Here is a 16,775-nt window from a genome sequence, read left to right as displayed (position 1 = left end):
ATATCCCAGGTGTAGACAATTGGGAAGCGGATTATCTCAGTCGCCAAACGTTGCATCCGGGCGAATGGTCTCTTCACCCAGAGGTATTTCTTCAGATTGTTCAAATGTGGGAACTTCCAGAAATAGATCTGATGGCGTCCCATCTAAACAAGAAACTTCCCAGGTATCTGTCCAGATCCCGGGATCCTCAGGCGGAGGCAGTGGATGCATTATCACTTCCTTGGAAGTATCATCCTGCCTATATCTTTCCGCCTCTAGTTCTTCTTCCAAGCGTAATCTCCAAGATTCTGAAGGAATGCTCGTTTGTTCTGCTGGTAGCTCCGGCATGGCCTCACAGGTTTTGGTATGCGGATCTTGTCCGGATGGCCTCTTGCCAACCGTGGACTCTTCCGTTAAGACCAGACCTTCTGTCACAAGGTCCTTTTTTCCATCAGGATCTGAAATCCTTAAATTTAAAGGTATGGAGATTGAACGCTTGATTCTTGGTCAAAGAGGTTTCTCTGACTCTGTGATTAATACTATGTTACAGGCTCGTAAATCTGTATCTCGAGAGATATATTATAGAGTCTGGAAGACTTATATTTTTTGGTGTCTTTCTCATCATTTTTCCTGGCATTCTTTTAGAATACCGAGAATTTTACAGTTCCTTCAGGATGGTTTAGATAAGGGTTTGTCCGCAAGTTCTTTGAAAGGACAAATCTCTGCTCTTTCTGTTCTTTTTCACAGAAAGATTGCTATTCTTCCTGATATTCATTGTTTTGTACAAGCTTTGGTTCGTATAAAACCTGTCATTAAGTCAATTTCTCCTCCTTGGAGTTTGAATTTGGTTCTGGGAGCTCTTCAAGCTCCTCCGTTTGAACCTATGCATTCATTGGACATTAAATTACTTTCTTGGAAAGTTTTGTTCCTTTTGGCCATCTCTTCTGCCAGAAGAGTTTCTGAATTATCTGCTCTTTCTTGTGAGTCTCCTTTTCTGATTTTTCATCAGGATAAGGCGGTGTTGCGAACTTCTTTTGAATTTTTACCTAAAGTTGTGAATTCCAACAACATTAGTAGAGAAATTGTGGTTCCTTCATTATGTCCTAATCCTAAGAATTCTAAGGAGAAATCGTTGCATTCTTTGGATGTTGTTAGAGCTTTGAAATATTATGTTAAAGCTACGAAATCTTTTCGTAAGACTTCTAGTCTATTTGTTATCTTTTCCGGTTCTAGAAAAGGCCAGAAAGCTTCTGCCATTTCTTTGGCATCTTGGTTGAAATCTTTAATTCATCTTGCCTATGTTGAGTCGGGTAAAACTCCGCCTCAGAGAATTACAGCTCATTCTACTAGGTCAGTTTCTACTTCCTGGGCGTTTAGGAATGAAGCTTCGGTTGACCAGATCTGCAAAGCAGCAACTTGGTCCTCTTTGCATACTTTTACTAAATTCTACCATTTTGATGTATTTTCTTCTTCTGAAGCAGTTTTTGGTAGAAAAGTACTTCAGGCAGCGGTTTCAGTTTGAATCTTCTGCTTATGTTTTTCGTTAAAACTTTATTTTGGGTGTGGATTATTTTCAGCAGGAATTGGCTGTCTTTATTTTATCCCTCCCTCTCTAGTGACTCTTGTGTGGAAAGATCCACATCTTGGGTAGTCATTATCCCATACGTCACTAGCTCATGGACTCTTGCTAATTACATGAAAGAAAACATAATTTATGTAAGAACTTACCTGATAAATTCATTTCTTTCATATTAGCAAGAGTCCATGAGGCCCGCCCTTTTTTTGTGGTGGTTATGATTTTGTATAAAGCACAATTATTCCAATTCCTTATTTTATATGCTTTCGCACTTTTTTATCACCCCACTTCTTGGCTATTCGTTAAACTGAATTGTGGGTGTGGTGAGGGGTGTATTTATAGGCATTTTGAGGTTTGGGAAACTTTGCCCCTCCTGGTAGGAATGTATATCCCATACGTCACTAGCTCATGGACTCTTGCTAATATGAAAGAAATGAATTTATCAGGTAAGTTCTTACATAAATTATGTTTTTCTATGAATACATAATAATAAAGAATTAGGTAATTCATATAAATTATTTAAAAAATACCATCCTAACCACTTTACAACAGTCAATCTTACATTGAAGTCTGAGAGTTGATGGAAAACCACAAATGTTGAATATTTAGCAAACATATTTATAATGAAAGAACATTGCCAGCTTTAATTATGTGATTAACCTTTATTATGGCATTGAAATTAGTGGTGTTTGCCTGATAAATGAAAGCCCAGAAGTGCTTAATGTGTTGTGTTTTTTTTTATTTGTTTCCATGGAGGCATTGGCATGGTAAGAGGGCGTATTTGCTCTTGAGTGTCTGTAGGGCTCTGTACTACTGATATCCATTGCTTTTCTTCAGATGTGCGTGTCTGGCTGTGAATCATTTCTATCCTCCTTTATTTGTTTTTTTTTTTGTTTTGTTTTTTAGCTCATGTTTGAGAAAGAAAAGCTGCTCCTGATGTCCACAGATCAGCAAGACATCAATGAGTGGTATACATGCCTGGACACTGCAGTAAGGTAATTCTCTTGGTAAACACAAGCAGTTCTCTTACCCTTCTTCAGATCTGTTACCCTGCCAGAAACTCATCCCACCCACTGACCACAGTGTGTTTTAATAACGGTAATGAGGGTATATCTTACTTTGTAGGCTAAATACTATGGCTATTATGTTTAGTTTACAACACCAAGATATTACACAGGCTTTGGACATAATAGAAAAGAGCAACTCAGCCCTTTAGTAACAGTCATCAGTAAATTCTCAGCAGCTGTCTATGTTTCTCTTGTAAGATGTATCGAGTCCACAGATTCATCCATTACTTGTGGGATATTCTCCTTCCCAACAGGAAGTGGCAAAGAGAGCACCCACAGCAGAGCTGCCTATATAGCTCCCCCCTTAACTCCACCCCCCAGTCATTCTCTTTGCCTACTCTAACTGCTAGGAAATGGTAATGAGTGTGGTGACAAAAATGTTAGTTTTTTTATTTTCTCAAGCAAAAGTTTGTTATTTTAAATGGTACCGGTGCGTACTATTTACTCTCTGGCAGAAAAGGGATGAAGATTTCTGCAAGGAGGATGATGATCTTAGCATTTGTAACTAAGATCCACTGCTGTTCTCACAAGGGCTGAAGAGTACAGGAAAAACTTCAGTTGGGGGGAACAGTTTGCAGGCTAAGCTGCATATGAGGTATGTTCAGGCTATATTTTTCTAGACAGACTGTGTTAATTCTAGAAAAGGCTGGTAATATTCCCATGAGGGAAGGGTAAGCTGTATTTCACTTGATTTACTTTAATTAAAGTCATAGAAGTTTCAGCTTACTTGAAGGGCTTGTTTGTTTGTTACTGGTGACACCATTTTTAAAAGATTAAAACCTTTTTATTTTTCAAAAGGAAAGCATTTTTAAACGTTTTTTGTAAGGGACTGAGGGGTCATTGTGGCTTGTGTTTGGGTTTTTTAACCCACATAATTAATTAGAAAACACTCAGGTGTTTTCTTTTACTAGGCCTCAAAAAACGAGTGAGGTGGGAGGGGCCTATTTTCTGCCTCAGTTGTGCAGTTTCTTTTTCTCTGAGTCATCCAACTGCTTCTCCAAGGGTTCCTTCTGTGTTTGAGGGTTGTAAAGGAGGTTTTTTCCCCACAAATCCTTCTGAAGGGCAGGTAGGAGCCACAGCAGAGCTGTGGCAGGGTGCTGAAAGTCTTTTTTTACTGGTTTTGATGTTTTTTCAATCCGGTTTTGCCATTAAGGGGTTAATTGGTTATTTGCATAGTTGTGCAAAGTTACTAAGGCTGTAAAATACTACTGTAAAAATTTCATTAAGTTTACTGCTTTTTTACACTGTTTTGCAGAACTTGTGCAGCTTTTTTTCTCTTAAAGGCACAGTACCGTTTTATTTCTAAGTGTTTTTTACTTTGATTACAGTGTTTTCCAAGCTTGCTTGTTGCATTGCTAGCCTGTTTAACATGTCTGACACCAAGGAAAATCCTTGTTCAATATGTTTGAAAGTCATTGTGGAACCCCCTCTTAGAATGTGTCCCAAATTTACTAATATGTCTATAAATTATAAGGATCATATGTTAGCATTTAAAAATAGAGCTTTAAATCATTCTCAGTCAGATGCAAATGAGGGTTCGCCTTCTAGCTCTCCACAAGTGTCACAACCAGTAACGCCCGCACAAGTGACGCCAGGTACCTCTAGTGCGTCAGGTTCATTTACTTTGCATGTCATGGCCACAGTTATGAATACAACTCTCAGAGGTTTTATCCAAACTGCCTGGTTGACAAGGAAAGTGGGATAGTTCTGGGTTAAGGAAAAATTCTGAGCTATCTCACGCTTTAGTAGCCGTATCTGATATGCCCTCAATGCTCTGAAGGGGCGAGGGATTTGTTATCTGAGGGAGAGATTTCTAATTCAGGAAAGACGCTTCCTCAGACAGATTCTGATATGACGGCCTTTACATTTAAACTTGAACACCTCCGTTTATTGCTTAAAGAGGTATTAGCAACTCTGGATGATTGTGACCCTATAGTAGTTCCAGTGAAATTGTGTAAAATGGATAAGTATTTAGAGGTTCCTGTTTACACTGATGTTTTTCCAGTCCCAAAGAGGATTGTAAATATTATTGCTAAGGAGTGAGATATACCAGGTATTCCGTTCTCTCCCCCTCCTGTTTTTAAGAAAATGTTTCCTATATCTGACACCTTGTGGGACACATGGCAGACTGTTCCTAAGGTGGAGGGAGCTATTTCTACTCTGTCTAAGCGTACAACTATACCATTGAGGACAGTTGTGCTTTCAAAGATCCTATGGATACAAAATTAGAGGGTCTTCTAAAGAAAATATTTGTTCATCAAGGTTTTTCTCTTCAACCAATTGCTTGCATCGTTCCTGTAACTACTGCAGCTGCTTTCTGGTTTGAGGCTCTAGAAGAGGCTCTTCAGATGGAGACTCTTTTAGAAGAGGTTTTGGATAGAATTAAGGCTCTTAAGTTGGCTAATTCTTTTATTACAGATGCCGCATTTCAACTGGCTAAATTAGTGGCAAAAAGTTCAGGTCTTGCCATTTTAGCACGCAGGGCGTTATGGCTTAGTTCCTGGTCTGCTGATGTGTCATCTAAATCTAAGCTTTTGAACATCTCTTTCAAAGGAAAGACCCTTTTCGGGCCTGAACTGAAAGAGATTATTTTAGACATCACTGGAGGAAAGGGTCATGCCCTTCCTCAGGATAGATCAATTAAGACAAGGGCTAAGCAAAATAATTTTCGTTACTTTCGGAACTTTAAAAGTGGTCCCGTTTCAACTGCCTCTACTTCAAAGCAGGAGGGAAATTTTGCAAAATCCAAGTCAGTCTGGATACCTAACCAGACTTGGAACAAGGGTAAATAGCCCAAGAAGTCCGCTGCTGCCACCAAGACAGCAAGAAGGGGTTGCCCCCGATCCAGGACCGGATCTAGTAGGGGGCAGACTCTCTCTCTTTGCTCAGGCTTGGGCAAGAGATGTTCACTATCCCTGGGTTTTAAAAATTGTGTCCCAGGGATATTTTCTTGAATTTGCGGTTCCCAAAAAAGAGGGAATTTTCAGACCAATCTTGGATCTCAAGATTCTAAACAAGTTCCTCAAAGTTCCATCTCTCAAGATGGAGACCATTCGGACTATTCTTCCTCTGATCCAGGAAGGTCAATATATGACTACCGTGGATTTAAAGGATACTTATCTACACATCCCTATTCACAGAGTTCATCATTAATTTCTCTGATTTGCCTTTCTAAACAGGCATTACCAGTTTGTGGCCCTTCCCTTCGGGTTGGCCACGGCTCCCAGAATTTTCTCCAAGGTGCTAGCGTCCCTTCTGGCGGTTCTTCATCCACGGGGCATAGCAGTGGCGCCTTATCTGGACAATATCTTAATTCAGGCGTCAACTTTCCAGCTGGCCAAATCTCATATGGACACCGTGTTGGCTTTTCTGAGATCTCACGGGTGGAAGGTGAACATAAAGAAGAGTTCTCTCTTCCCTCAAACAAGAATTTCCTTCTTGGAACTCTGATGTGGCTCAGTGTATGGAGGTAATCGGTCTTATGGTAGCGGCAATGGACATAGTTCCTTTTGCCCGCCTACATCTCAGACCACTGCAACTAAGCATGCTCAAACAGTGGAATGGGGATTATGCAGATTTATCTCCTCAACTGCATCTGGACCAGGAGACCAGAGATTCTCTTCTCTGGTGGTTGTCTCATGACCACCTGTCTCAGGGAATGTGTTTCCACAGGCCAGAGTGGCTCATAGTAACGACAGATGCCAGCCTGTTAGGCTGGGGTGCAGTCTGGAACTCCCTGAAAGCTCAGGGTTTATGATCTCGGGAGGAATCAATTCTTCCGATAAACATTCTGGAACTGAGAGCAATTTTCAATACGCTTCAGGCGTGACCTCAGCTTGCTGCGGCCAAATTCATCAGGTTTCAGTCGGACAACATCACGACTGTAGCTTATAGCAATCATCAGGGAGGAACAAGGAGTTCTCTAGCGATGATGAAAGTTACCAAGATAATTCGATAGGGCAGAGGATCACTCTTGCCATCTATCAGCGATCCACATACCAGGAGTAGAGAACTGGGAGGCGGGTTTCCTGAGTCGTCAGACTTTTCATCCGGGGGAGTGGGAACTTCATCCGGAGGTGTTTGACCAGCTAATTCAGCTATGGGGCACGCCAGATTTGGATCTGATGGCGTCCCGTCAGAATGCCAGACTTCCTTGTTACGGATCCAGGTGTCTGGATCCCAAGGCGGTGCTGATAGATGTTCTAGCAGTGCCTTGGTTTTTCAATCTGGCTTATGTATTCCCACCGTTTCCTCTCCTCCCACGTCTGGTTGCCAGAATCAAGCAGGAGAGAGCTTCGGTGATTCTGATAGCTCCTGCGTGGCCACGCAGGACTTGGTATGCAGACCTAGTGGACATGTCCTCGGTTCCACCGTGGACTCTGCCAATGAGGCGGGACCTTCTAATCCAGGGTCCGTTCTCGCATCAAAATCTAATTTCTCTGCGTCTGACTGCTTGGAATTTGAATGCTTGATTTTAGCAAAGCGTGGTTTATCTGAGTCATAATAGATAGTGGCACCTCATTATTAGATTTGCATAGTGAGATAGTTCAAATTATCACAAATAGTCTATTGGGTCACCAGGAGTCCACTACAAATTCAAACAGGTGAATTCGGTTTCCAAATAGCCGCGAAAATGATCCTCTCTTCCGATGTAAATCGAATGATACTTTGGCTGAGCACACCAGTGTGCTTGTGGACACGATCTGGTTATCTGAGCCAACCAGCTTGCTCTCTCCCAGCTGGTTGGCTCAGATAACCAGATCGTGTGTACAAGCACACTGGTGTGCTCAGCCAAAGTATCATTCGATTTACATCGGAAGAGAGGATCATTTTCGCGGCTATTTGGAAACCGAATTCACCTGTTTGAATTTGTAGTGGACTCCTGGTGAGCCAATAGACTATTTGTGATAATTTGAACTATCTCACTATGCAAATCTAATAATGAGGTGCCACTATCTATTATTATTATTATTTAGCCATTCAATTGTACTTAGTTTTTAGTATTTTTTCATTTCATTTTATATTTTAGCCTTTTCGCTCCACGGTTGTCATTAAGACACATCAGCGCCCTCTTGTGTTTTTACACATTTGTTTGTTCCTAGCTTGATACACATTGCGTTTATGTTCTTTGTGTTGAGAGGTGCTGCTTCATAATTTAATATTTCTCTTGTTAAGTGTATCCAGTCCACGGATCATCCATTACTTGTGGGATATTCTCCTTCCCAACAGGAAGTTGCAAGAGGATCACCCACAGCAGAGCTGCTGTATAGCTCCTCCCCTCACTGCCATACCCAGTCATTCTCTTGCAACTCTCAACAAAGATGGACGTAGTAAGAGGAGAGTGGTGTATTATAGTTAGTTTTTTAACTTCAATCAAAAGTTTGTTATTTTTAAATGGTACCGGAGTGTACTGTTTCATCTCAGGCAGCATTAGAAGAAGAATCTGCCTGTGATTTCTATGATCTTAGCAGAAGTAACTAAGATCCACTGCCGTTCTCACATATTCTGAGGAGTGAGGTAACTTCAGAGGGGGAATGGCGTGCAGGTTTTCCTGCAATAAGGTATGTGCAGTTAATATATTTCTAGGGATGGAATTTGCTAGAAAAATGCTGCTGATACCGGATTAATGTAAGTAAAGACTTAAATGCAGTGATAGCGACTGGTATAAGGCTTATTAACAGAGATACATACTCTTATAAAAGTGTAATATAAAACGTTTGCTGGCATGTTAATCATTTTTATATATGTTTGGTGACAAAACTTATTGGGGCCTAGTTTTTTTCCACATGGCTGGCTTGATTTTTGCCTAGAAACAGTTTCCTGAAGCTTTCCACTGTTGCAATATGAGTGGGAAGGGCCTATTTTAGTGCTTTTCTGTGCAGCTAAAAATACTGACAGAGACATTCAGCTTCCCTCTGCATGATACAGGACATCTCTGAAGGGCTCAAAAGGCTTCAAAGTCGTGTTTGAGGAGGGTAACAATCACAGTACACTGTGGCAGTTGTTGTGACTGTTTAAAAAACGTTTTTGTCATTTATTATTCTGTTTTTGTTATTAAGGGGTTAATCATCCTTTTGCAAGTGGGTGCAATGCTCTGCTGACTTGTTACATACACTGTAAAAATTTTGTTAGTGTAACTGCCTTTTTTCACTGTCATTTCAAATTTTGTCAAAATTTGTTTCTCTTAAAGGCACAGAAACGTTTTTTATATTGCTTGTTAACTTGCTTTAAAGTGTTTTCCAAGCTTGCTAGTCTCATTGCTAGTCTGTACAAACATGTCTGAAACAGAGGATACTTGTTCATTATGTTTAAAAGCTATGGTGGAGCCCCATAGGAGAATGTGTACTAAATGTATTGATTTCACCTTAAACAGTAAAGATCAGTCTTTATCTATAAAAGAATTGTCACCAGAGGGGTCTGTCGAGGGGGAAGTTATGCCTACTAACTCTCCCCACGTGTCGGACCCTTCGCCTCCCGCTCAAGGGACGCACGCTAATTTGCCGCCAAGTACATCAGGGACGCCCATAGAGATTACTTTGCAGGACATGGCTGCAATCATGAATAATACCCTGTCAGAGGTATTATCCAGATTGCCTGAATTGAGAGGCAAGCGCGATAGCTCTGGGGTTAGACGAGATACAGAGCGCGTAGATGCTGTAAGAGCCATGTCTGATACTGCGTCACAATATGCAGAACCTGAGGACGGAGAGCTTCAGTCTGTGGGTGACGTCTCTGAATCGGGGAGACCTGATTCAGAGATTTCTAATTTTAAATTTAAGCTTGAGTATTGCTTGGGGAGGTATTAGCTGCTCTGAATGACTGTGACACAATTGCAGTGCCAGAGAAATTGTGTAGGCTGGATAAATACTATGCAGTGCCGGTGAGTACTGATGTTTTTCCAATACCTAAAAGGCTTACAGAAATTATTAGTAAGGAGTGGGATAGGCCCGGTGTGCCCTTTTCCCCACCTCCTATATTTAGAAAAATGTTTCCAATAGAGGCCACTACACGGGACTTATGGCAGACTGTCCCTAAGGTGGAGGGAGCAGTTTCTACTTTAGCAAAGCGTACCACTATCCCAGTTGAGGACAGTTGTGCTTTTTCAGATCCAATGGATAAAAAATTAGAGGGTTACCTTAAGAAAATGTTTATTCAACAAGGTTTTATTTTACAGCCCCTTGCATGCATTGCGCCTGTCACTGCTGCTGCGGCATTCTGGTTTGAGGCCCTGGAAGAGGCCATCCATACAGCTCCATTGACTGAAATTGTTGACAAGCTTAGAACTCTTAAGCTAGCTAACTCATTTGTTTCTGATGCCATCATTCATTTGACTAAACTAACGGCTAAGAATTCCGGATTCGCCATCCAGGCGCGTAGGGCGCTATGGCTCAAATCCTGGTCAGCTGATGTGACTTCAAAGTCTAAATTACTCAACATTCCTTTCAAGGGGCAGACCTTATTCGGGCCTGGTTTGAAAGAAATTATTGCTGACATTACTGGAGGTAAGGGTCATACCCTTCCTCAGGACAGGGCCAAATCAAAGGCCAAACAGTCTAATTTTCGTGCCTTTCGAAATTTCAAGGCAGGTGCAGCATCAACTTCCTCTGCTTCAAAACAAGAGGGAACTTTTGCTCAATCCAAGCAGGCCTGGAAACCTAACCAGTCCTGGAACAAGGGCAAGCAGGCCAGAAAGCCTGCTGCTGCCTCTAAGACAGCATGAAGGAGCGGCCCCCTATCCGACAACGGATCTAGTAGGGGGCAGACTCTCTCTCTTTGCCCAGGCGTGGGCAAGAGATGTTCAGGATCCCTGGGCGTTGGAGATCATATCCCAGGGATATCTTCTGGACTTCAAAGCTTCTCCTCCACAAGGGAGATTTCACCTTTCAAGATTATCTGCAAACCAGACAAAGAAAGATTCATTCCTAAGCTGCGTACAAGATCTCCTTGTAATGGGAGTGATCCATCCAGTTCCGCGGACGGAACAAGGACAGGGGTTTTATTCAAATCTGTTTGTGGTTCCCAAAAAAGAGGGAACCTTCAGACCAATTTTGGATTTAAAGATCCTAAACAAATTCCTCAGAGTTCCGTCATTCAAGATGGAAACTATTCGAACCATTTTACCCATGATCCAAGAGGGTCAGTACATGACCACAGTGGACTTAAAGGATGCCTACCTTCACATTCCGATTCACAAGAATCATCATCAGTTCCTGAGGTTTGCCTTTCTAGACAGGCATTACCAATTTGTAGCTCTTCCATTCGGGTTGGCTACAGCCCCAAGAATTTTTACAAAGGTTCTGGGCTCACTTCTGGCGGTCCTAAGACCGCGAGGCATATCGGTGGCTCCTTACCTGGACGATATCCTGATACAGGCGTCAAGCTTTCAAATTGCCAAACCTCATACAGAGATAGTTCTGGCATTCCTGAGGTCGCATGGGTGGAAAGTGAACGAAGAAAACAGTTCTCTATCTCCTCTCACGAGGGTTTCCTTCCTAGGGACTCTAATAGATTCTGTAGAAATGAAAATTTACCTGACGGAGTCCAGGTTATCAAAACTTCTAAATGCTTGCCGTGTTCTTCACTCCATTCCGCGCCCCATGGTGGCTCAGTGCATGGAAGTAATCGGCTTAATGGTAGCGGCGATGGACATAGTGCCATTCGGGCGCCTGCATCTCAGACCGCTGCAATTATGCATGCTCAGTCAGTGGAATGGGGATTACACAGATTTGTCCCCTCTACTAAATCTGGATCAGGAAACCAGAGATTCTCTTCTCTGGTGGTTATCTCAGGCCCATCTGTCATGGACTCAGGAGGAGAAACTCCTCCCAATAAATATTCTGGAGTTAAGAGCAATATTCAATGCTCTTCTGGCTTGGCCTCAGCTAGCAACACTGAGGTTCATCAGATTTCAGTCGGACAACATCACGACTGTGGCTTACATCAACCATCAAGGGGGAACCAGGAGTTCCCTAGCGATGTCAGAAGTCTCCAAGATAATTCGCTGGGCAGAGACTCACTCTTGCCACCTGTCAGCGATCCATATCCCAGGTGTAGAGAACTGGGAGGCGTATTTTCTAAGTCGTCAGACTTTTCATCCGGGGGAATGGGAACTCCATCCGGAGGCGTTTGCTCAATTGGTTCTCCGTTGGGGCAAACCAGAATTGGATCTCATGGCGTCTCGCCAGAACGCCAAGCTTCCTTGTTACGGATCCAGGTCCAGGGACCCAGAAGCGGCACTGATAGATGCTCTAGCAGCGCCTTGGTTCTTCAACCTGGCTTATGTGTTTCCACCGTTTCCTCTGCTCCCTCGTCTGATCAAACAGGAAAGAGCATCGTGATATTGATAGCGCCTGCGTGGCCACGCAGGACCTGGTATTCAGACCTAGTGGACATGTCATCCTTTCCACCATGGACTCTGCCTCTGAGACAAGACCTTCTAATACAAGGTCCTTTCAATCATCCGAATCTACTTTCTCTGAGACTGACTGCATGGAGATTGAACGCTTGATCCTATCAAAGCGTGGCTTCTCTGAGTCAGTAATTGATACCTTAATACAGGCACGAAAGCCTGTCACCAGGAAAATTTACCACAAGATATGGCGTAAATATCTCCATTGGTGTGAATCCAAGAATTACTCATGGAGTAGGGTTAGGATTCCTAGGATATTGTCCTTCCTCCAAGAGGGTTTGGACAAAGGATTATCAGCTAGTTCTTTAAAGGGACAGATTTCTGCTCTGTCTATTCTTTTACACAAGCGTCTGGCAGAAGTTCCAGACGTTCAGGCATTTTGTCAGGCTTTAGTTAGAATTAAGCCTGTGTTTAAACCTGTTGCTCCTCCATGGAGCTTAAACTTGGTTCTTAAAGTTCTTCAAGGGGTTCCGTTTGAACCCCTTCATTCTATTGATATCAAACTTCTTTCATGGAAAGTTCTTTTTCTGATGGCTATTTCCTCGGCTCGAAGAGTCTCGGAGTTATCTGCCTTACATTGTGATTCTCCTTATCTGATCTTTCATTCAGATAAAGTTGTTCTGCGTACAAAACCTGGGTTTTTACCTAAGGTGGTTTCTAACAAGAATATCAATCAAGAGATTGTTGTTCCATCATTATGTCCTAATCCTTCTTCAAAGAAGGAACGTCTTTTGCATAATCTAGACTTAGTCCGTGCCTTGAAGTTTTACTTACAGGCTACTAAAGATTTTCGACAAACATCTAACCTTTTTGTTGTTTACTCTGGACAGAGGAGAGGTCAGAAGGCCTCGGCAACCTCTCTTTCTTTTTGGCTTCGGAGTATAATCCGTTTAGCCTATGAGACTGCTGGACAGCATCCTCCTGAAAGGATTACAGCTCATTCTACTAGAGCTGTGGCTTCCACCTGGGCCTTTAAAAATGAGGCCTCTGTTGAACAGATTTGCAAGGCTGCAACTTGGTCTTCCCTTCATACTTTTTCCAAATTTTACAAATTTGATACTTCTGCTTCTTCGGAGGCTGTTTTTGGGAGAAAGGTTCTACAGGCAGTGGTTCCTTCCATTTAAGTTCCTGCCTTGTCCCTCCCATCATCCGTGTACTTTAGCTTTGGTATTGGTATCCCACAAGTAATGGATGATCCGTGGACTGGATACACTTAACAAGAAAAAACATAATTTATGCTTACCTGATAAATTTATTTCTCTTGCAGTGTATCCAGTCCACGGCCCGCCCTGTCCTTTTCAGGCAGGTCTAAATTTTAATTAAACTACAGTCACCACTGCACCCTATCGTTTCTCCTTTTCTCGGCTTGTTTCAGTCGAATGACTGGATATGGCAGTGAGGGGAGGAGCTATATAGCAGCTCTGCTGTGGGTGATCCTCTTGCAACTTCCTGTTGGGAAGGAGAATATCCCACAAGTAATGGATGATCCGTGGACTGGATACACTACAAGAGAAATAAATTTATCAGGTAAGCATAAATTATGTTTTTTAGGGATATTCCACTTGTTCACACACATAATTAGGTACGTTCAAGTAATATATCACTAGTTACTGTTCAATAGGATTAATTAATCCATATATTATCCCCACTGGGTTATATATCATAACACTTTGTGTTTATTTATTATTATTTTTTTGTAATAGGTATTTGTAGTTTTAGGTATATTCAAATTCTGCACTTTATTAATAGCGCCCTCTAGTGATTGTTTCACAAACTATCTTTGATTTATCTGAGTCAGTCATTGATACCCTGATTCAGGCTAGAAAGCCTGTCACCAGGAAGATCTATCATAAGATTTGGAGCAAATATCTTTTTTGGTGTGAATCCAAAGGTTACTCTTGGAGTAAGGTTAGGATTCCTAGAGTTTTGTGTTTTCTCCAAGAGGGTTTGGAGAAGGGATTATCAGCTAGTTCTCTAAAGGGAAAAATCTCTGCTTTGTCTATTTTACTACACAAACGTCTGGCAGATGTCCCAGACGTTAGAGCATTTAGTCAGGCTTTGGTCAGAATTAAGCCTGTATTTAAATCGGTTGCTCTGCCTCGGAGCTTAAATTTAGTTCTTAAGGTTTTTCAAGGGGTTCCTTTTGAATCCATGCATTCCATAGATATTAAGCTTTTATCTTGGAAAGTTTTGTTTCTAATAAGAATATCAATCAAGAGATTGTTGTTCCTTCTTTGTGTCCTAATCCTTCATCAAAAAAGGAACGTTTATTGCACAATCTTGATGTGGTTCGTGCTTTAAAATTCTACTTACAAGCAACTAAAGATTTCCGTCAGACATCTTCATTGTTTGTTGTTTATTCTGGTAAACGGAAAAGTCAAAGGGCTATGGCTACCTCTCTCTCTTTTTGGCTTCGTAGCATAATACGTTTAGCCTATGAGACTGCTGGACAGCAGCCTCCTGAAAGAATTACAGCTCATTCCACCAGAGCTGTGGCTTCCACCTGGGCCTTTAAGAATGAGGCCTCTGTTGAACAGACTTGGTCTTCACTTCATACTTTTTCCAAATTTTACAAATTTGACACTTTCGCTTCTTCGGAGGCTGGTTTTGGGAGAAAGGTTCTACAGGCAGTGGTTCCTTCTGTTTAATGTTCCTGCCTTGTCCCTCCCATCATCCGTGTACTTCGCTTTGGTATTGGTATCCCATAAGTAATGGATGACCCGTGGACTGAACACACTTAACAAGAGAAAACATAATTTATGCTTACCTGATAGATTTGTTTCTCTTGTAGTGTGTTCAGTCCACGGCCCGCCCTGTCTTTTTCAGGCAGGTTCTAAATTTTAAAATTATAACTCCAGTCACCACTGCACCTTATAGTTTCTCCTTTCTCGTCTTGTTTCGGTCGAATGACTGGATATGACATGTGAGGGGAGGAGCTATATAGCAGCTCTGCTTGGGTGATCCTCTTGCAACTTCCTGTTGGGAAGGAGAATATATCCCATAAGTAATGGATGACCCGTGGACTGAACACACTACAAGAGAAACAAATCTATCAGGTAAGCATAAATTATGGGTTTTTTTAATATTTAATGGGCTGTATGAGGTTGATGGGATGAACACAGTTTCTGAATATTTGGTGGAATATTAGATAAAGACACTCGCATTTTATCATCAAGGCTTTTTTTAAGCTTCCACTTCCTATCCATATATCAAGAGCAGGAGCAGCAATGCACTACTGGGAGCTAGCTGCAAAAAAAAAAAAAAACACTTTGACTTTTGACTTCAGGTCAGTGTTTAAGCTGCCGCCCTCAGAGTTCTGTGTCGGACTGACTACTGCCCACGCTGCAAACGCACTGCTGTCCCACTCACTGACTACACATACAGTCACGAGCCGATTGAGGAGACTACATTTGCAGTCAGGAGCCAATGTGTCGCCAATGGGAATAGTTTCAGTACCCACTGAGCTGCGCCAATAGGTTAAGATTATCTGTGACCCACTAGGTATCAATCACGTGTCAACCATGTGATATGCATAGCAGGCAGGCGGAAAGTCGGAAATAAAAAAATAAAAATAAAATTGAAATTAAAAGAAATTAGTGCTGAAGCAGGGACACACCTAAACACTGCCACCGATACACTAACGTGTCACAATACACAGTTTGGAAAGCACTGCTCTAAACTATACATATTTAGATCTTTGTACGTTTTATATTTTAGACCATGTACTATTTTAGTAGCCCTCCTTTGGACAGCTTCTAGTTTATTTATATCTTTATGAAGATATGGTCTCCAGAACTGTACACAGTATTCCAGATTTGGTCTAACTAATGATCTGTAAAGTGGCATAAGAACCTTGCTATTTCTGCTACTAATACCTCTTCCAATGCAACCAAGTATTCGACTGGCCTTACTGGCTGCACTGCTGCATTGTGTACCAAATTTTAAATCATCTGAAATAATAATTCCCAAGTCCCTTTCTTCTTTAGTTACAGTCAGTAATGTACCATTGAGACTATAATTGGCCTTTGTGTTTTTGGATCCTATATGCATAATTTTGCTCTTGGTAATATTACATTTCAGATCCCATTTATTTGCCCAGTCCTCTAGTTTTTTAATATCACAGTTCATTTGATCAACCCCTCCTGGAACATCTACCCTGTTACAAATGTTTGTACCATCAGCAAACAATCCCCTTAAGCCCACTTCCAATATCACTTATGAATATGATAAACAAAACAGGCCCAAGAACTGACCCTTGGGGAACACCACTAGTAACTGATGCCTCATTTGAATGTACTCCATTAATTGAAACCCTCTGCCGTCTATCAAGAAGCCAGGATTCTACCCACTTAACAATCTTAGCATCTATTCCAAGGCAATACATTTTGTGAATAAGTTTGTTGTGTGGGACAGTGTCAAATGTTTTGCTAAAGTCTAGATATGCAACATCTACTGCTCCTCCCTGGTCTATTATTTTAGTTACATGGTCAAAGAAATCAATTAGATTAGTCAGGCATGATCTTCCAGCAGTGAAACCATGCTGTCCTTTGTCTTCTAAGTTGTTTGTCTGAATGAAAGATACAAGTCTTTCCTTTAAAAGAGTTTCCATTAATTTTCCTGCAATGGAGGTCAAACTGACTGGCCTATAGTTAGCAGAATCTTCCCTACTACATTGGCAATTTTCCAGTCTTTTGGAACAACTCCTGTTAGAAGTGACTGATTAAATAAATCAGCTAATGGGGTG

At 41.6% G+C, this 16,775-nt stretch overlaps 1 protein-coding gene across 1 annotated transcript in view; it reads left to right on the top strand.

Moving 5' to 3' along the window:
- The window catches only part of ARHGEF39 (Rho guanine nucleotide exchange factor 39), a 619,672-nt gene that overhangs the window by 487,203 nt on the left and 115,694 nt on the right, over positions 1–16,775 (top strand). The window contains exon 9 of the mRNA XM_053696961.1: positions 2,462–2,550. Within this exon, the coding sequence (XP_053552936.1) occupies positions 2,462–2,550 (89 nt within the window). The remainder of the gene's footprint in view (positions 1–2,461; positions 2,551–16,775) is intronic.

This window comes from Bombina bombina, chromosome 1 (genome assembly GCF_027579735.1).
Source record: "Bombina bombina isolate aBomBom1 chromosome 1, aBomBom1.pri, whole genome shotgun sequence".
Lineage (NCBI taxonomy): Eukaryota > Metazoa > Chordata > Amphibia > Anura > Bombinatoridae > Bombina > Bombina bombina.
This window is presented reverse-complemented; position numbering and strand designations above follow the sequence as displayed.